Here is a 21,721-nt window from a genome sequence, read left to right as displayed (position 1 = left end):
ACAGAATATTTCAGAAAGACGCAGTTCATTTATCTCTCGATAATGTTTGCTTTCCTCGGATTCGGAAAATGTATCGTTTACGCGACATTGAATTCGTTCAGAACGCAGCACAGAATTTGAAATTCAGTATTCCCAACAAAATAAACTTTTCACCCTATTCCGACCGATGCTAGGGACTTTTGATGGAATCCATTTTCGAATTAAATAATAGCTGTGTCTTGCACGTGTCTTTAAACATATTGTAATTTGTGTGTTGCGTGTAGAAGTACTTGAGATAAGCAGTAGAACATGACGTTTCATCTGTGAAAAAAAAGAATTTTCGGCAAGCCATGCGCGAAAATCAAAATATTATGAAGTGATATTTAAGGTTATACGGTACGTGTCACTTTATCGATTAAATTTTCTTCCATGTACAGCTGTATGAACATTCTGTCAGTTCTCTGAAATCAATCAATCATTAGCAGTATTTAATCAGTGACATGAAATTTGTGCAATAACAATTTCTGTGATGAAAATTAGAAAAATATGTGGTCTGTGAGTAAACCTTTTCAAATGGCTTATGCAATTTATACCATTGTTAAATTATTGTGTAACTATACAGTGACATTACAAAACAATAAACTATTCTAATAATATTAATATAACAAAGCAATGTGGTCTCAATAAACATGGTTTTATTATTGTTAATCGAATAAGTAAGCTGCACTATTATTTATATCTGTACATTTATATCCATCATTGTATAAATCTTCTGCAATTTACTACTCTGTTATACAATGTTTATAACAATTGTTCGTAACATATTAACAAGGAACTATATGTTAATTGTAGATAAAACTTTACTGTAATTCAGAAAATAAATTGCAAAAGGTTGACTTCATCAGTACCATTACAACAAGTTATTTGCACAATGACATCATACTTTTGTAAGACATTATGTTTCATTTCAGTCTTCAGTTTTTATGGAATATAAAAATAAATCTATATAGATTGTTTCATCCTTTGTACATTAATACATTATTACAGATAAATCATTGAGCTCATGTTGCTGTAATCAAACTTGTATTATTACTATTATGTACAATCAAAGAATGATATTCAATTCTAAATTTTCAAATGTGGCTTCAACATAATATAATTTCACTTTTCTTGCTCTCGCAAATCATCATCATCATACATCATGCTCTTATCTAAATGTTTGCTACAAATTTTTATAGTTGGCAGTTATTTATTGAGGCCACTCAAATTTATACTTGTAAATGATCAGCAACAAAAGAAATGTTTGATTACATACTACTGTGCTATGGAAAAGAGAAATGGAGTTTTTTAGGATGTTTTGTTTCTACCTCTGAAAGCAGGACGAATAATAGGTAATAATGGTAGTTGTGTATACCTAAATGTTTTTTGAGTATCCAACACTTTATTTTGTTGTTCCATGAGACCATTAAATTTTCTAAATCACGTTGTTCTCTTACGTAATTACTCAAAATATTGCAATTGGAAAAAAGTCAGTTCTAGATTTAAATAATCGTATCTCGTTGATCGATCATCGAACGGAAAATAAAAAAGAGAAAATCGCAGTTAATAAAAGAGTAACATATCACTGGCCCCTTTAAAATGAAAATAACGTGAATCTGAAATGCAAGGCAATGTATGCTGTTAATATTTCTCGCTGGAACTTTGTTTTTTCGTTGGATCTGAAAATTTTACCTTTACGACCTGCATCGCAATATTCCCTTTCAAAGTTCAAAGGCATTCGATATTAAGCTAAATTTTTAATCGCTGCACTTTCGATCGCGTTTTATGCTTCGGCTTTTACGTATTTATATGATCCTTTGTGTTTTCGCGCCTTTCAAAAATTCATCAAAGGATAGCGAACATGGAGTAGGATGAACGAATGAAATGGGCGTAGATATTTTTTTATTTTAGAACATTTTACATTTTGTTCGAATTTTTTCTACGGCATTTTATTATTAATTCTGCACCGGCATAATTAGGACATCGTTTTTATTCAGACCCGGCTAGATTTCTGCACTGTTTATGACCGTGTTGTTCGAAGCTGCATGCATTGAAATGAATTTTTTTAATTAACCCATCTAGCGATTTAATAGTACGTTCGAACTATATGTAGCATAATCCGCATCTACTCAGGACTCGGAAATGCGATCATAGGGAGTAATGGACACTATTTCGTGATCGTTTTATTGGCTGGTGCGTTGCTTTGTTTTACGAGCGGGTAAATGTATTACGATGGAAACTACGTAATTACTAAACAAAAGGGACTAAGTATTAATAAGAACTTGTTTGGCAGTGAACGTATCGAACATGGGGTAAACAAGCATAGCCAACATAGCGGCGTACAGTGAGCCAAACCGATGAATTCTATATCGAAATCAAAGAACTTTCGATGGAAATGAGATAGAGCGACGGTTTCTTTTTTAAATTAGAGATGAAACATTGTAGAACATGGGAAAAATAGAGAAATTACGGTACGAACGTTTTTTAACTTTGAAAATCTGTGCTAAACTAGCAGATCCGGTTGCAAAAGACTGCTACCTCAGGATTTTGAACTAAACTAAAAAGAACTGACGAATTATAATCTCTCTTTTTTCCCTTATTCTGCAATATTTCTTCTTTAATTTAAAAAAGAAATCGTCGCTCTATTTCATTTCTATCAAAAGTTCTGTGATTTTGACACAGAATTCGTCAGTTTGGCCCAGTGTACGGGGTACCGTTCAAAAAGACGACACGGAGGGCGTTATGTAGCGACGTACATACTCTAATCTGGAAGAGGTCGAAAGGAAAGAGTCATCTTAACTTTGATTTCTAACGTTCGCTTAATTTTTTGCGCGAAGATGCCTAATCTGTTGGCAAGATGAAGCACCTAGGCCAAGCAGCGTCTGATGCCACTGGAGCAAAGTGTTGCACCAGCCGGTCGCCTAATTTCGGTGGCCCGGCGTCGACTAGCAATGAGGGCGTGGATCCCGGATCAATAATAGGTGTGGCGCGTCGGGTGGCAGCCGTGGTTTCGAGCGAGGAAGAAGAAACATGATCGAAGCCGACGCACGGGACAACCACGAGAGATTCGTTTTAACGATACACATGGTTGGAGTCGCATCTCGGAATCCCGATGAGCTGCGCACTCCTACTGCAAACGCCTGGGTGCCCCTTTCCTCTTTACCCGTTGCTTTCGTGCTCGCTCTATCGCTCGTTAGGCGCGTTAGTCATCTCTTCTTGACGCGGAACTTTCGACCTCTCGTTCGTTGGCGAATAGCACTGTCCACTTAGTTTATGCTCGACCCTGTCGTCGGTCGGATCGGCTGGAGGGAAACCGCGGTCTCGTCGCTCCAGAAGACGATCAGCTCGTGGAAGCACGTGGGCTGACCAACCACGGTACCGTCTCACGAAAACACTCGAACTGGTAACACGAACAGAACTATTTTTACCGGTCCCTCCGACTCTATCTATCTTCCCCCTATCCTATTCCTTGTTGACTCAATATCGACCGCTCCGTTTCTTTATCTATTAGGTGTTCCGGTTAGCTTTAAGGGGGTAGACTCGTTTCCAGGATTGCAAGGGTGCGGGATTCGCCTTCTCATTTCTCGGTAATACAATGTTGGGGCTTTTCAGTAGAAAAAGTCCTATTTTTACGTTTACGAGGTGTAATTTGCATTATTCGGAAGCATACAGCTGCTTATATAGTTATTTTCATAAATCTGCTACAAATGACGCCTCATAAACGTAAAAATAAGAGTTTTGAGGGCGACCGCGACTTAGATTGATCTTTTATCTAGCGCTTTTGACTGCTGAAAATCTTTATTTACCATCTTTGCGTTATCAAGAAATGAAAAGGCGCAACCCGCACCCTTGCAATCCTGAAAACGAGTCTACCCCTTTAAGGGTTCCCTAGAACTATAGATCCACCGGAGACATATCGAAAGTTACCGCGCCATTTCAAAGCCTCCACACTTGTCAAAACTATTTAACCTCCGACGTTTGCATTTATGAACGTGACCTTACCTCTCGCCGCGATTGAAGACGAAGCGTGGCTTCGACTTGAAAGACGAAGAACGTAGTAAATATATTATCGTAAACAATCTGGTAGACGATGATAGGTGGACCACGAATTTTACTGTAGTGTAGTATGAGGCCCTGAGGGATTTGATTTAGTGCGGTTCGCACATCCTCAGCAACTTACTATCTCTGTACAGTACGGTACTCTGTATCGCACTTCCGCTTTCCTGGGGATGAGCCGATTCTATTGGTCGATGGTCCTACCACGTGACCAATTGTCGTTGGGGTTTTTGTAGACATTAGTAGAAGTTTGGAGAACGATTAGGGCAACGCGAGTTTCCACAACCGGCATACGCACGACACGTTGGCTTGCTACGTTGAAGAGGGGGAGTTCTCCCAATGATCGTTTGATCATTTTGCGCACATCAGCGTCGCGCACCTTCTTCATTCAAGGATAACACCTCGCACATGTCAGCACTAGTTTAGGCTTTTCATTGATAATAATGAACTGTTTTTTTTCTGGTTATCAGTCCTTCAAGTTCTGTGGATTCTTCTTATGGACATAGTCGCCGTCATCTTTCATTAGACGCACGTGGTAATTAGTGGAATTTTGATTTGAAATTTTATTATTATTTATTTATTGCCTCAAACCCAATAGAGTTTATACATATAGCATATACAGCTTTGGGAAATATGATAGAATATACAGGGTGGGGCATTTATCCTGGCCACCTGGAATATCTCGAAAACTAAATTCCAGAGAAAGAAATATTTCGAATAAAAAGTTTAAGTCGAGGAGTCGTCATGTTTTCGAGGTCAACTTTATTTTTTCAAATGGAATGTCCTATTTTTTATACCATAGATAGATAGAGTATCAAATTCTGAGTGTAAAAGTGTTGACCTTCATATGTCCTAAACCTAATAGTTAACGAGATATTATCCAAAGAAAAAGAAAATTGTATTCGATAATATCTCGTTAACCATTAGATTTAGGACATATGGAGGTCAATACATTTCTACTCAGAATTCGATAGTCTATCGATTCACGATACAGAAAGTAGGTGTTTCCATTAAAAAAAATCAAGGTGACCTTGAAATCACCTCCATGCCTCCACCCACGCAGAAAATGTTTATGTCACAATATGCCCCCCTCTGTACCGTGCAAATTTTGTTCATAACATTTTTCCATATTATTACAAATAACGGAGATATTCAAGGTGGACATAGTTATTGCCCTACCCTGTATACAAAACTTACACGATATAGTGGGGGGCATATCGTGACATAAACATGACAAAATGCCCCGCCATGTATAACAAACAGTCTAATGTCTGTATCAGAATATGATCAGCACTTCAAAATCGTTTGAATGGTCGGCATACGCTTGATTCAATTATAAAGAATTGTTCCTTTACGCCGAAGATGCGTCACTGGTCACTACCAACTGGTTTCCTTCTTCAGAAAGATAGGCTTTGTTATCAATGACTGGCGGCGTGTTACGCGTGAGAAGGTTAATCGGTGGCTAATAAACATGGGAGCCATGTATGATGCCGTTTGAATGCTCGAATCACTCAATACGAATGCAAGGTCAACCTGAACAGATTTGATGATTTTACGCAAAGGACATGCGTGAATGATGAATAGATTGCATGTCTAGAACGGTAGTTGATGCGTCTCAATTTTTCTGAACGACGCAAATTCCGCAGAGTCGATATTCGAACCATGATCATTTTGTTAAAAAAGAAATAGAATAATAAACGACTCATTTTAAAGCATACTATCACGATATATGTATGCTGATTATATCGTGCCATAAATCGTAGCAAGAAAATTTATCTATCAATGGCGGTCTCATATGCAACTTCATTATTGTGTGATAAGCATTTTTCAAACTCGTATCATCGTAATGCAACAATGTGTCAGGTGCGTGGAGAAAATGATCTAAATGAAAGCAGTTATTAAATATGATTCATATCTGTTAAATTAATATTAGTTTCGAATTTTTCGGTCAATTAGTCATCAAATTATAGTTCCAGTTATTGAAATAATGAAAATTAATCAAATGACTGTATTAAGAAAGCTTCTCACATGTTTCACTATTTCAAATCGACAGAACGGCAGCGCTTGCTTAATGTTAAGCTTCCTCGTACGATTCTGAATTACATTACAGTGGTTTGAATAGTATCATCCGTGTGTTTACCTTTCTACTTGCAGTTAACGCGAGAGTAATTTTCTCAAATGTACTAATTCGTGGGCAAGAACGTGAGCTGGTAGCATAAAGGAGAAACGTACTTTATTCGTCAGACTAGACGGTATAGTCGCCCTTACAAATTATGTATTTAACATCATGATAGTTTATTTAGATCGCTATGCTTATCAATTAGCTTCTAGAGTTGTTAGTAAAGAGATTTCACGATCAAAACATTTATAAAATGAATGAAAATGAGAAATGAGGTAAAATAGACTGCGGATATTAAGAATCTAAAAATTTTGTTACGTTGTTTTCAGGTGTAAGAAACTATTAGGGAATGAAATACATTTTTATTGAACTCCTGTTGCCCACAATCGCTGAATATTCTTATTTCGCATAAAGATCCACAGTCAAATAATAAATATTGTGTGATGATAAACAGATGTAACATTAGGCTCTAACATGTATAAGTATATCAATACGACGAAAACACATTTGCTGATACAGATAACAATGTCAAACGATACATAAAGGCGAGGAAGATGAGCTGCAATACAATAGCAATTGCGACAAAGAATACAGAGAGTCGTTCGTTATCTTATTGGTAAATATACACGTAAATAATGAGTCGACGTTACTTTCTAACACACTGGGACTTATAAATATTCGTGCACAACTAATTAGAACGTCGATTTCGAGTTTATTTTGGTTTGACGTCGCCGCGACGCAAAACCGTGCGCGTTATTTTCGTAGAAGAACCAAGATGGTTGTCCCTCGTTTCTTTTTCCCAAGTATTAACTCTATTATGATATGATTTGCGTGCTCCATTATGTTATCATTAGGTTCGGAGGTTTGCTTCTCAGCTAGACTCGACTATTTAATGTTCTTAGAAAGTTGCATTGACCCTCCTTTTAAATAATGTAATTATCTTCTGGCCAGCGGCCGCGTTCAAAATTCGCTACGTTTTCAACGGTGGTACAATGTAACACTTGCACTTTCATTTCTGCTTCAATAGGCAATCGTCACTTTGTCGGATGAGCTTGCATTGTATAAGATGTGTATCAAGACAAATCGCGTTCACATGAGGTACAGCGATTACCTTTTATTAGCCTTTTGCACAACCGGAAATAGAAACAAAACCGACACCTTTTACCTGTTGGTTGTCATTAGACTGCGGATTTTATGTATTTATAATAACTTCAAGTATTTGCTAAATTATTTAATCAATGCGCAAGGAATTCGAAATATTTCACGTGAACTGAACGCAAGAAGTTGAATCACCCGTGGCGAATGATATCTACGATCGAACAAAAATCTAACGGTGTCTATAACCGTACTTGTAACGCTCGAACGCCATTACTAGATGAAATTTCATATTAGCAGTACATTTACGGGACTCCGCAGATTTCTCGATATCAAATTCTGCACTCGAGAAATGAACTGTTTCAATTTTCTGGTCTGCGCCGAGGTATTGGGTTCTGCCAAAAAGTTGCATCGTCTGAGAAAGTACATGTAAGAGGTAGTTTCACATCATCGGATTAAATTCTAGAAAATGGTGCGCCTTTTTCCAGTATGTTTATTTATCTATAACATGTATCCGTAAAATGGTGAAGCTTTTATCATTTTTAAATACAAACTGAAATGAGATCAGTAAAAATTAGTCATGCGTTAAATTGCCATTAATCAAGCTCACTTTTAATCGCGAAACAAAACAAAAACACTTTCTATCGGGCCAGTAAAATTGTTTTTAATCATGTTTATTTGTTACATCACTGATAAAGAATTAATTCAATCATTTCACGAGCTTCATTACGCAGCGATTAAAGAAGACAATTTTTTCGGATAATTCCGAACAGTGTACAAAACGTAAGTTCACTTACGCTACTGGTGCTAGGACACTGTGTCTTATCAGCATGTTGGACACGTGTCAGTTTGGTGCACACTTATTCACAAACGATAGTGGACATGAATACACTTTGAGATCACTATATTACAAGTGAAAAAACCAGTCATTAAATTCTCTTAATTCTTTTTATATTCTAACTGTGCAGTTTAAACCGCCATTTGTTTACCTCGGTTATGTCGAAGTTAATCTACTTTCTATAGATAAGAACGCATATTCCGATAACGTAATTAAGTCGTTTTAATATTTTCGTTGGACGTATTATCAGTCCCGCGAGTTCACGTCATGGCAGTTATTTAATACGGAACTGCTGTGCGCCCGCAATAAGAAGTAAAAGTTCCAGTTTTGAGAATCATTTGAAACAGAGGTAATGAAAATACATTTATCTCTTACCGAACTAATTCTACTTCGACTTTATTTTAAAATCTGTCCATTTACATATATTAAATTTCTTTCCGTCCAAAATGGTGACGTTTTTCCATTATTCAATGTTCTTTTTTGTGTCGAATCATGATCTAAGAAATAGATACTCAATAAACATTGAACATAGGGCGTTTTGACTTCATTTCAACATTTACTTTCCAGAGTTTTTGTTTTCAGAAAAATAGCTATAACTTTTTATCCGTTAACCTTATCATTATACTTTCTCCAGCGAAAATTGTATAGCTGGCAACTATACCTTTCCAGGGTGTACATTTTTGTAATTCCTACCCTACGAGATTTGTTAGCTATTAGGCCGTTCGGAAAATCGTTTCAAGAGGAAATGAAAGTCAATTTTTTACTATTTAGAATAAGTTTTATAACATTTTGCTCTAAGATCCCATTTCTACGACTTTATTTAAAATGAAATTTGCACCGCATAAAGAATGTTGACAATTTCTACGCTTGCGGTAATAAATAAGCAAAAGGCTATGGGAATGCGTACTTCCAATTTCCATTTTTTTCAGACAAAATTTTAAGAAAGTGCTACCAAATAAAATACTATTTTCATTGTTAATAATATTTGTAGGTCCACAATAAATAAAAATCGTGCCAAATTTCGTCGAATATTGTAACCCAGCATTTTTTCGAAATTTTTAGAAACCAATACAACTAGACTGCGGATTTTTACGCAAAACGAAAATGTTTTTCACTGATTGTAGGAAAGTGGAATAGCATAAAAATGGATTTCATCGCGTAACGACCTTGTTCCATTAAAAAGAACATCACGATATTTGAAAACTGTTTTTATCTTTTACTGTTTTGTATTTCACCCAACCAATTTGTTTGTAAAGGTATAAAGAACACACGAAGAAGAAAATTTAATTTCCGAACGAGCTAATAAAAAGCAAAACGTGTCCCAACCTCTACGTCCCTTACGGACTATAGACGGCGCTCTTGGTTTGCAGTTGGCGGACACCCTCGACCCGGGGCCGGTATAGCGGGTGAAAAACGAACTGCACGATGACGCTCGCAAAGAATGCCGAACCGAAGCGAAGTTCGAGCGATCTATCGAGCGCGGCGATCGAGGATGCGCGGGACGGTCAGCAATCGGAAGAGAACTCGAACGTGAGCGTGGAAGGGAATCCTCTATTGGAGCCGGATCGCACATCCATATCGGTGGTCGAAAGTCAGACAAGCAGGCTGAAGAGGAACATGGAAGACGATCAAACCCTGACGAACAACTCGAGGCTGGATCCGGAAGCCGGCCCACCAAACAACAACGTTGCTCCTCCCGATGGCGGGATGCGGGCCTGGATGATCATGATCGGCAGCTTCGTCATCAACGGTGTACTCTTCAGCGTCATTAACACGTACTCGTTGATCTACCTCGAACTGCAGAAACGGCTGCTAGAGTCCGGAGATACCGCAGCGTCTTCGAAGGCTGGTGAGTTTTGTCTTTGATAATGTTCATCGAGCACGAGACTCTGATAACGCGCTCGTTGTTGCTTGGATGAATGATTGTTGCTATAATGTCTTGGCTTCTGACCGATCGAACTACTTTCCACGCGGATTCACCCTTTCTGCGATTTTTATTCTTGATTCTTATTCTTGGTTTTATTCCCCGTGTTGTTGTCACCGCATGTTTTACCGCCGAGACGAGTGTGCTCCACGAGCACATTGTTTTTTTCGAATTTCCACTGCGTTGCATGTTTTCTGCGGTGTGCTGCATTCTTTCGATCCTGCTGCATCGCGTTATGTGGAACGATGAATTATATATTTATGTGAGAAATTTTAGTTTGCTGTAATTAGCTTATATATTTACGGTGTTTTATGTTTAATTTGTATTCAATATATTTTTTTCTAGTAGAAGTAATGTTTACAATTTTGTGAATGAAATGTTCAATACCAATCTAGGACATTTCGTAAAAGTTTCATGAAAACTATTCAACTTTCATCTTAACATTGAGCTGACCAAAAAGATTGTTCCAGCTAATCTTATCTGTAAAAAACGGCCGATTGTTTGATGCGCGATAACAAATAAGTGTTTTGAATTTTTTCATGTACCCACTAAATGCATAGTTTATATCTCTAGTACTTTATTTGCTATTATATTTACTATCGATAATATCTTCTTTAGAAGATTAAGTTACTCTTTCGGCTTCGGTGCACATGCATTATGTTCATACCCCTCTATTAGAAAAAGGTTCAGTGATTCATGATTTATTCTAATTTCAGGAAAATTCTTTTAAACTAATATTTTATAACAATCGTTAACATGCGTGCATGCCACAATTTTTTCTCACTCCGACTGCGACGAGCACAATAGAACCTTCATGCAAGGAAAAAAAAAATAATGCAGTTTATTTCTATAGATCTTTGTTCTAAGCGGCTGTTCAGTGCAGTCAACGAACCGCGTTATCTTCCCATTTTTAGTATTTACGAATTCTTCTACCGATAACGCATTATCTAATAGTTACTTTTAATGACGGATCATTGAACTGTCTTCACTTCATTCACATGCATCTGTTTTCAATTATCGTGGACCAATTTCTTCTCGCGAGCAATCTCTCTCAATCGTTCTTATTATTATGCCGCACTAGTTTTTGTTACAAGTTTTGGTAAACAATATCGGTAGAATAATTGGCAAACTATGTTGTTACAGATCATGTTCCGATGATTAGAGTACCAATAGCACACAGTATGATTTCGTTGTTAACTTGTCCATGGCCTAATTGTGCAAACACATATCTCCAGAATTGAATTCTTCGTACCCGGCTGTTTCTTAGGCTTAATCATTGTTAAACGTGGCATGGAATAACTACTTTGGGTTGCATATCAATTAAACCGATCGATCAGCCTAATCACCCATAGAGTCAATGCTCGGGACAACCTGGATCTGAATTAGTCGACAATTACGTGGACATTAATAGTAACGAGGGTCAAATAATATTAATCTAGGGGTAGTTACTCTTTGAAGTAAAACTAGGCCTATACGAACCAATGCGGGCAATGAACGATGTCTTAACTATAAGATCATGCGGCAAGATAGGAATCTTCTATTGTTTATTGACTTGACATTAATTTGCAATACATCCTTAGACAATGTTACGTCTGCTGGAATGTTCTGTCCAGCTTCAAGCGTTTAATAGAAATTAGATTATAGATTTAATATTATTGTTATTCTGCTAGAGAATGTGTCTTTTCTCGTACAATTTATTTAATGTTCATTGGAGGATCTCATATCGTTAACAATTACAGTAATCAATGAAAACATTCGAACGCAGAGTTGCATTTTCGAATCAACTTGTGTAGAAGTATTGGGTATGGGAATAAGTTTCCGCCCCTTTTTGTTGAAAAGAAGCCTATAAACAATTCCCATAGCGTGAAAACGTTTTCCAACAGTAGATCGATCAACGTTTAATTCAATTGACAGTTCTGCAAGTGTGTGACGTGGATTTCCAGCAAGTAATGCTGGCAAATCTGTATCTTCGAATTTTTTGGCATACCATCGCAATCTTTGTCCCTTACGTCGAAATCTTGTATTTCATGGAGCATCGTCCCCGTAAATATATAATAAATATAATATAGTAAATATATAACACCTTTCTTTAAAACAAAATAATGCAGCATGACTTCCCACAAATGCTGCTTACTTGCAACAAAAGTCGATATTTTTCACGCGAAAAATTGACTGCTGTTCACGCTCGAAACAATTGCCACTAACTGCGCTTTGAAGTTTAGACATAGACCTTTTAAAAACATGTACTACGTTCCATCAAATACGCGATCGGTACTTAAGTACAACGACATCTGTCAAAAGGGCGGAAACTTTATTCCCATACCCAATACTTTAATAGAAAAACGCGTGATTGTAAAAAATATGATGAAGCTAAAACTATAATTTATCGATTGCATTTCGAAATGTCGAAGAAAATGTCTGTTTTTCAAAATATACCTTTGCAATAAATGAACTGAACATTTCATGTTGATTCACCAAATTGCAGCAGATGCAACTCATGCCAGATCACGCATCCAGAACGATCGAATATGACAAAATGTAATTGTTTAAACCGACCGATGCTCGAATGTATTGTTTACTTTACGTAGCCTTGGTTGGATCGTTAACCATTGGTACCACATTCTTTTTATCGCCGATCTCTGGCATCCTCACTGATAAAATCGGCATCCAGATGACAACGTTTCTGGGTGGCGCTCTCGCATCCGGAGGAATGTTTCTGTCGTCGATGTTTTCCGACAAGGTGACTAACTTCTCAATTTATATTTTCATTCAATCTAGTTTTTATAGCAATCAATTTAACCGCTGTACCTTTTGGATTCAGGTGACATTACTCTATTTGACCTACGGAGTGATGTATGGACTCGGCGCAAGCTTAGCGTACACCCCGAGCTTAGCGATCCTCGGGCATTACTTTAAGCGATACTTGGGCCTGGTAAATGGCATCGTCACAGCTGGAAGTTCAATATTCACCACCCTCATGCCATACTTCATCGAAGTCATACTTCGTCGTTTCGGATTAGAAGGCGCGCTAAGATCGCTAGCTGTGCTCACCGCGATCGTTATGGCCTGCGCGATACTTTTCAAACCGATCCCTTGTGAGTATCATTTTCAATATCCTTATTCAACTATTGGATTTTCGCGAAACGCCTTCGTGGAAGTGAGAATTTGCATAAATACCCGCAGCCTACGGATGAATAGCCAAGGGGAATAATTTACTGTTCGATATCTTTTTACTTTTCTTCCTTCGCCCCAATGGTCTGGTCTCTGGCAAGAACTGGTCGACTTGAATTATAGCTTGACTTCCGAGGATATTAGCATACGGGCCTCTGAAGATGTAAGAGAACGATAATTTTGAAAATTTAGTCGATGAAGTAGACATTCCTTTTATCTATAACAATTTCGTTATTCTCTTAATCTTTTCACTGTTTACGTAATTGGCCTCGTATCAATAGTTGTATCGCTATTTTTTTTAAAACTCTTTTAATATTTATGTTGACAAATAGCAAAATTATTGTAGACTTTTATGTTCTTGGATAGTCGCAGATTAATTTACAAGGATCAAGTGATTGAATGCCGTAGAAAATATTCATTATTGACATAGGGGTTAATGAAGGATAAAAGGCATTCGCAATTATTCACGCAGTTCATAAAATTCGCAATCCAATAATGAATAACAAAGCTACAAATTATTCTGAATGATTTTCCAGTCACGCCTCAACCAAGCAGTCAGTTAAAATCGAAGTCAGACTTTAAAAGCTGTGTGAAAGCGGTGGTGAACGTCTCTATCTGGAAGAAGAAACGATACGTGGTTTGGGCAAGTTCCATTCCCCTAGCTCTGTTCGGGTAAGCACGAGTCGCGTTACCATAATTACTGTACTATACATACAATAATCCTAAGAGTAAATAACGCGGATCGACGGTTTCGCTGCAGCTTTTCCACGTGAACGATCTCCAACGGTGTCGGCGTAGTAACGTTCGATGGAAATGATTTTTCGAAGCCGGTCAGTTTCATGGACGACGCGCGGGGCAGCCCGTTGATATTGAAACAATAGAAGCTGTCGTATAAAATAATTTCAGCCTGCGCGGAAACGCTGTCGTGGCTCTCGGGCAACGGTGTTGCGAAAGTAAAACTCGTTTTCTCGGAGCGGCAATCAAGTTACACGCGCCGTGTAATTCAAACCATTGTAAAAGAAACGACCGCAGCGAAAGCGTCAACCGTATAAAATGACATGGGTTTTCAGATCAATGAGAATGTTCATTTCAGGTATTTCGTCCCGTATGTTCATATAGGGAAATTCGTTGAGACAGTATTCAAGGACGCGGACGGAAAGCTTCCAATCATGTGCATCGGCATCACGTCCGGCCTCGGCCGATTAATTTTCGGCTATATCGCCGATCTGCCGAAAGTCGATCGAATATTTTTACAACAGGTAAAATCGACTGTCATCTAAATATTGATTATTATCACTCTAATCATTTGATCACTCTCTGTGTATCAAAAGTTGTATCACTGCTGCACGAAGATAATCAGTATGAAGATAACTACTGATATGATGTAATCGGGTTACGTTTGAGAGTGTTTTCGAATTATAACAAGTTCTCTGTTGTAATAAATTTTTTTAGTCTTTCATAAATTGAGATTATGCTGTGAGCGTGATGTTATGAATCACATAACTTATGATGTTACTCTACGGTACTTAAGTAGTTCTTTATTTAAAAAGTACAATTTTTCTTTCCTGTTCAGATATCGTTCGTCAGCATCGGCGTTCTCACCATGCTTCTTCCTGTCACACCTTCCTTCATGGTGTTGTTACTTATTTCCCTGGCAATGGGACTATTCGACGGGTGCTTCATATCCCTTCTGGGTCCCATTGCCTTCGACATTTGCGGCCGAGAAGGGGCTACTCAAGCCATTGGATTCTTATTGGGCATGTGCTCGATACCTTTGACCGTAGGTCCGCCAATCGCTGGTCTTCTGTACGATCACACTGGTAACTATGCTTAATCAGTTTTATTTGTTACATTTATTTTGATATCTCGGCTTCGGCTCCGTTGTTAGCGATGGATAATATAAATCAATCCTAGCAGCGGCAACCTGACCAACAACGAAGCATGAAATGACCATTGCGCGTCTCTACTTCTTATCTAACGTCTGCGTTAGACAGTTTGCCTATGTTTAGGCGGATTTTTAACTGTTCTCGATTAACCTTCAGTTACTCGCACTTCACTTTCTACATAACTGGTTATACATAATGATCCAACATAAATAAATTTCTTTTCAATAATATAACCACTTGAATGCAAAATAAATTTAACGTTTCGAGATTGTAAATACTATATTCGAGTAATCGAAAGTTAAAAAAAACTTTTGTACTTATCATTCACATTTCGATCATCCTTTCCCCATTATTAAAATTGTTGATCATTGGTTTGTTTAGGTAGCTACGATCTGCCATTCTTCCTAGCAGGTATACCACCCATAGTAGGGGCACTGATGATGTTCCTAATAAAGTTCGTTAAAGACGACGACCAGAACTGTGTTAGCGAGAACGCGGATAATAAGGCGGCTTGTCAGAATGGTCGGTAAACAGGTATTTGTGCATCCTTCACATATAACTAACAGAGTCTGTTTCTCCGTGTGGTATTGAAACACGTGCGTGTCAGTTTGTGTGAACTGTGTTCACGAAGGCGGTTGAAACTTTCCATGGAAAGCTTTTCGGCAAAATAAAACACGAATCCGTCTGCAGTCAAATGGGGAACAGAGAGCACTTGGTAAAAATCAATTCAATATTTCGAGGAATTATGTATGCACTATTTTCTTGCTAAAACGAACGATTGCCTCTATTATTTTTTATTTTATTGCACGCTGCACCACCTGTTGGGATTTGCACGTTCCCACAATCTCACCTATTCTATTTGCATGATGCTCCTGTTGCGGTAAGGAATTCAATAGAACATACTAGGGTCATATGAAGAGTCCTTGGAATTGTGTTCACTCATAATTCCGATCATGTTACAATTAGATTGCGGATTTTATGAATTTATGAGAAAAATAAATAGGTACACTTAAGAAACATTCAAGCCAATAAAGAAGGTAATAAATGTCTATGTCTCTTATGTATCTCACAATGAATTAATATTATTCTTGATTTTTCATAAAAATCCACAGTCTAATTATAGCTATGCCATCTAATTTCTTCCATTAATAATATCGCTTGGCATTACTAATCTTTAATTGGAATATCTTAACTGCTAATATCACTAATATTGGTGTTTTCTGTGTCTCGACGAATAACATGGTCTAGTTTAACGCAAACTAACATTGGTAACGTGGTATCAGAATAATCAACTAGTCATTGCACCCAGGATTAATTCATTAGTTTTGGTGTAATTTATTTGCTGTGCTTTTTTGTGTTGAATTTAAGCATACTTTCATTAGTTTTATTAATTTCTTATTGAGGATCAATATTGATTTTATCATTAACTCGTAATGAGACTCCGGAAAAAATTACCTTGAGAAAAAAATAACATTTGCAAAGCATTTTCACCTCGTGATACCATTTGCATTGCATTAAAAACATTAGTTATGTCATTAAAAATAAAGGAGATATTTAGGTGACTACATGTAGGCGCCCTGTATAGATAGAAGCAGGGTAGGGTGATTGGAAGTGGCGAGTATTGGGCGTGGTGAAGGGATGGCGGGGAGTTGCCTAAGCCTGATTTAAGTCTATTAAAATTAAACTAGTCCGATCTATGTCGTGTTTGGGCTCGTTCTAAGCATTTTCCGTATTTCTGCGAATCGGTCGATTGCCAGTGAGGGATCATTCGCGTCGGCTCGGTCCGACGGCCGAGCTTGAAAATTTCAATTTTCCTGGCTGTGAAACAATCATACTTGCAATTCGCAGAGTACTCGAGCGTCGGCTATCTGCCACCGTGCTTCGTGGCGGCGCTCAAGGATGTGTGCGATTCGCAACAACATCCAACAAGGAGGATGATGCGTTCGAACGTGCACTACCATTACTGGAGACGCTGCGAACTTAAGGATGGCATCGGATGCAAGCATCACGGAGCCAAGTGTCCCGATCACTATGAACATTCGGAGAGCGTGCCGTTGCTGTACGGCGAGAGCATATCGCACAGAGGGAACGCTGGATTCTGCCAAAGGACATCACGGTCCTTGATGTTCCTCTCGTTTTGACAAACTCTGCAACGAATCTGAACAATCAAAGTCAATAACGTCGCTGCGACCACCTTCGCCGCCCGCGTCTTTGCAGTTGAAATGTTCAAAGTCTTTCAGAAATAATTTTAGCATCGACTTTGCATTGACGCGTTCGCTACCTGGCGCTAGAAAATATTGAGAAAATGCTTTGTGCTAGCTGAATTTTCATTTTCTACAGAGAAGATTATTTTCTACATATTTTATTGCTGAAGTACAAGCCGATAGCGAACGTGTCAAAAGTGCAAACACAGGACACATAGTTGTCATCTTTCTTTTTATCAATGTAACGATATAGCGAAGAATATTTTTCGTTTTTAACACGAATATAAAACTCACGCATGTTAGAAAATATTCTATTCTAAGATCAGTACTATTTTAAAAAGATTCCCGTTCAACGATAGAGTGATCATTAGACTGCGGATCTTTAGGCAAAATAAAAAATGTTCGCATTGATTGCAGGATACAGAAGCCAAATAAAAATTGTATTCTTCGTTTAATTATCCTATTCGGCTGAAACGAATACATTGATGTCCTTAAATATTTTTAGCATGTCCACTGCTTTAAATTGTACGTGCCCAATTTTGTCATAAATGCATAAAATCCGCAGTCTAGTGATCATAAATCGCGAAGTTCATGGGTCGTGACACTTATTTCTAGAACGAAAACTCTAGAACAATGAAATTAGAATAATCAATGGTATAATACATGTCTAGAAGAGCTAGCAACTGTGAGAGAACAATAATTGTTAGTTTAAAAGAACCTAAGAAATGTTGGTCATTTTTCAGTCGTTTCGAAGGTCTGGAATACTTTGAACTGCAAAGTAGATGTATCATGTACAAAATGAACGAAGAACATAGTCGGCCATTAGCGATCGTGAAAAAATGCCGCAGGAGTTATATATTTTTAGCGATTGAAACGAGAATCTCGATTAGTGATTTTATCGAGCCAGACGTACCTCAATACATTTTATCTTTGCCAAAGTTTGTCGCTGGCAAACCACACACAGGAACCGTAGCGAATAAAGCGTAACAGAGTCAATTTCACTAGAGCTAGTTGCTATATCAGTGTATAGTGAGATGCGTGAGGATATATAAATATATTTTGTAAAGAACGAACCGGCGAGGAAAAGCTTCACCGTCGAACGAGTAATAAAACGTTGCGTTGCTCAACCAAGATCAGATCTCTTTTTTCATGAAAATTTTCTATGGAAATGTTTAGAAAAGGTTCGGTGAAAGAACCGGTGAAAAGAACATATTATAGTGTACGTCGATGTTATTACATTGTGTCCGTGTCTCCTGCAGAAAATGCGATGCGTTATTTTCACCTTTTGAGGAAAACTGTCGGCACGTTCTATAGTATACTTTTGAGAAAGAATAAATGCAACTGCCGAGCTCCTTTCTTCGCGAAAGGTAATCGTGGAGTTGCCTCGACAATATTATACTTACGTACACATAATTTCCTATATCATAAAGTGTCAATTAAAAAAGATTTATAGTTGCTTCTCGAAACGTTGATAACTGAATGGAATATACTAACTGTTAAAATGATCAGGGTCGTTGAAATGAATAAGTGCATTATATGTATACGATGTTACAGTGTTGATATAATAATTGTTAACTGTTTTCCACGATAATGTATATCCAATATAGTCATCGTTCATTTCTTTTTTCACGAAGAAAAATTCGTAATTTGACTTTGAGAACTCTGGCGTTTGCATTTTTCGAAAAACGAAGAGCGAGAACATTCCGTTCAGCATCTCCTATTTAATTCACGTTTGTATTATTATTAATGTAACATGTATTTATTAGAATTCGATTAAATTTCAAATCCATTCGAGCGAAGTCGTTCGTGATTTATATTATAACCCTGTGGCGGATAATAAACAAAGGGGAGATCGTTCGGCAAATGTCCTTGTATTTTTACAGCTTACAGAGTCAACGAGAATTACATTACATTTCATTTTGTACTTGTGTGTGAATTCGTTTCAAAGGATTGCTAAATTGCTGCATTTGAAATGCCGCGTTCGATTTTTCTGTGAGACAGAAAACCGAATCGAATTGGATTTTTATTAACATTTTACTTTCTCTGGCGAACGATTCAAAACGGGGTTTAACGAACGAGTACGAGAAAACTAAATACAGCGAACGGTGCTCATTGTTGACGCCTCAGAGCATAAATTGCGTCCTTTCAGAACGAGCATCCCAACATTTCGCTAACGTTACTGATTCAGTTGAGCAATTGAAATGTCTGATTGGTGACCATTAATCCGGAACGTGAATAGAGCAGTTTAAAGCGAACTATCATCACGAGACACGTTGTAATATCAGCGTGTCAGTCGACCATTTAACGTGGTTAGTTCTGATGTCAATGAAACGGCAATTCTTTCAAAAGGGTACGAGAACTGCTAATCTCTGACAAGACTATAATGTGTCGACGATCAGCGAGCGATACAGTTGCGTGTTGCACGCTGTATAATTGTATGGTCGGTTTTAAACGGTACTATCATAAGGAGGGAATCTTGTTAGACATATCTTTGAAATATGTCTGCACGAAAAGGGCGTTCCACTAATCGTTCTTCCAGTTGTGCGACGCAAGAAACGTTTCCTGCGTAATTTAACGCTTTCATTGTCCAAACAGTAAGCCCACGAAATAATTCATAAATTTACAAAATCTCACGAGAGTGAAAGCGCCGTCAGGATAATATAATAAATCCAATGAAAAACAGGAGGATCGGCGAGCTCGTGTAAAAATGGTACACAAAATATATTACTTTACAAAAATATTACAGCATTCTGTCACACCGAGGAGAAACAATATTCCATATGCGTTAACAAATTGGAAAATATTCAACTAGCTAAAGTAATCTCACAGTGTTTGTCAAACAGGAACAACTTCACCGTTTCCGGTAAACAACGCCCGGCTCTGCGAGGCCATTTTTCTTTCATTATGCATTGTGTGTATAAACCACGGCCACGTTTTTCGTAGCGTGGCAGCAGAATTGTTAATCTTTCAGGGATGACGTTTGATTTCATTCTGCACGGTCGACACTTGTGCGGTGTTACAATTGTTGATCTAATTAACAAGTTCTGTAACTTCTTACAAATTCTAGCAAGTGAACAATCATGGACGAAGGAACAGAAAGAAAAGGAAAATATTTAAAGATTTGAGAAATGTTGAAAGACTCTTTGGAGTCATTGTGATGTACGAGACGTCGCAGAAGGGTCTTAGGGTCTACTTGAGGAGAACATGACCGGGCAAGAACGGGTATGTGTTGTAAATGTAAACGGGTCGGTTGAAGGCGAAGGAATTCGCGATGGCCACGGCTGGGTTCGTGTCAAAGTCTTCTTCGGGAGCGCTCGAGGGCGTCGTTGGTTCCCTGGTCCGCGGTGTCGTTGTGGTTCTCGCTGTTGTTGTCGTGGTTTTCGTTGTCGTTGTCCTCGGGGCGACGGTGGTGGTGAAAATTGGGGGGTGGCTTGTCGAGTCTGGCGGTTCATAGGCTGGTAATCCGGGGGGCCCGTAATACGCATGCAATCGATTGTTGGTGGGATTAAAGCGTTGACCATTAGGACGCCATCCCCTTGGTTTATATGGTGATAAATCTGATGTTGCCAGTCCAATACAGAGGAGCACGAGGGTCAACTGGAAAATGGAAAAGCAATTAATGGCTTAGCTGTCGCGCGGTTTTCCTGGATGTTCTCTGCTGATACTGCCGCCCTGGAACCCGAAGAAAAGCGTCGCTTCGTGGTTTCAGGGTTTTCAATGATCTGCTGGCAGTCTCGCTTTTGATATGTAGTGAATGATCACGTTCTTGGCGAATAGTTTTGTTTCTACGATCTTTTTATATGTTCTCTGAGTTATGAACAACAACTTTTCTTACATAGTAATGTCTCGATATAGCTCCACAGACGATGAATTCACAGTTTAATTTTTTTACATTTATGACAAAAATGTGAGTAGGTGCGATTAAGAACATTCAAAACATTAGACGAATTTAAAAATAATATTGAAAATTGCTAACGAACCAGGTGTCTCGTTACCGTTCTCCTCATACTTGCTGGCCAAGACCGTTAACTTCGCGCCGAAAAATTTGACTGGTCTTTGCCAGTGTCTTTCATCCGTCTTTATATGCTGCCGCACGTTTATGAGATGGCGCCCAACCATCGTGAATACGAAACAATCCGAAACGATTTCGTTTCGTTGGTTATTGCTTCTCGTTTCGTCACTGTAGACCTATATTACGTGTTACGAATGGTCATCGAACAGCAGAGCTATCACGGTGTTCGTGACGTCTCGTTGTGGCTTCTTCTTATTCTCACGAATAGCAGTTCTTTCAGGATTTGAAGATTTCATCGCGGTATCAGCTTTGACAGTAAATCGTAAATCATATCTAAATATTTTTACTGTTTAAGAAGAGATTGTGATTACGAGTGATTTTAGATTTACATGTAACAG

At 38.1% G+C, this 21,721-nt stretch overlaps 2 protein-coding genes across 3 annotated transcripts in view; both read left to right on the top strand.

Annotated features, from left to right (window-relative positions):
- Window positions 1-9,635, top strand: part of LOC143214558 (protoporphyrinogen oxidase-like) — a 29,005-nt gene extending 19,370 nt beyond the window's left edge. Inside the window, exon 4 of the mRNA XM_076435772.1 lies at window positions 9,497-9,635. Within this exon, the coding sequence (XP_076291887.1) occupies window positions 9,497-9,529 (33 nt within the window). The 3' untranslated portion in view covers window positions 9,530-9,635. The remainder of the gene's footprint in view (window positions 1-9,496) is intronic.
- On the top strand, window positions 9,552-19,105 carry Kar (monocarboxylate transporter 10-like protein kar). 2 transcript variants are annotated; one of them, XM_076434732.1, is made up of 8 exons: window positions 9,552-9,975; window positions 12,639-12,790; window positions 12,872-13,145; window positions 13,758-13,893; window positions 14,315-14,480; window positions 14,795-15,041; window positions 15,489-15,629; window positions 16,956-19,105. In XM_076434732.1, the coding sequence occupies exons 1-8, from the start codon at window positions 9,552-9,554 to the stop codon at window positions 17,246-17,248; spliced, it is 1,833 nt and encodes a 610-aa protein (XP_076290847.1). In that variant the 3' UTR covers window positions 17,249-19,105. The 2 variants fall into 2 exon arrangements, with proteins under 2 accessions (XP_076290847.1, XP_076290848.1); XM_076434733.1 differs by having other exon boundaries at window positions 15,489-15,641; window positions 16,956-17,094.
- Window positions 19,106-21,721: the final 2,616 nt, after the last annotated feature.

The sequence above is a fragment of the Lasioglossum baleicum genome, chromosome 12 (assembly GCF_051020765.1).
Source record: "Lasioglossum baleicum chromosome 12, iyLasBale1, whole genome shotgun sequence".
NCBI classification, from domain to species: domain Eukaryota; kingdom Metazoa; phylum Arthropoda; class Insecta; order Hymenoptera; family Halictidae; genus Lasioglossum; species Lasioglossum baleicum.
The sequence above is the reverse complement of the archived record's forward strand: the minus strand, read 5'-3'. Positions and strand labels throughout refer to the sequence as shown.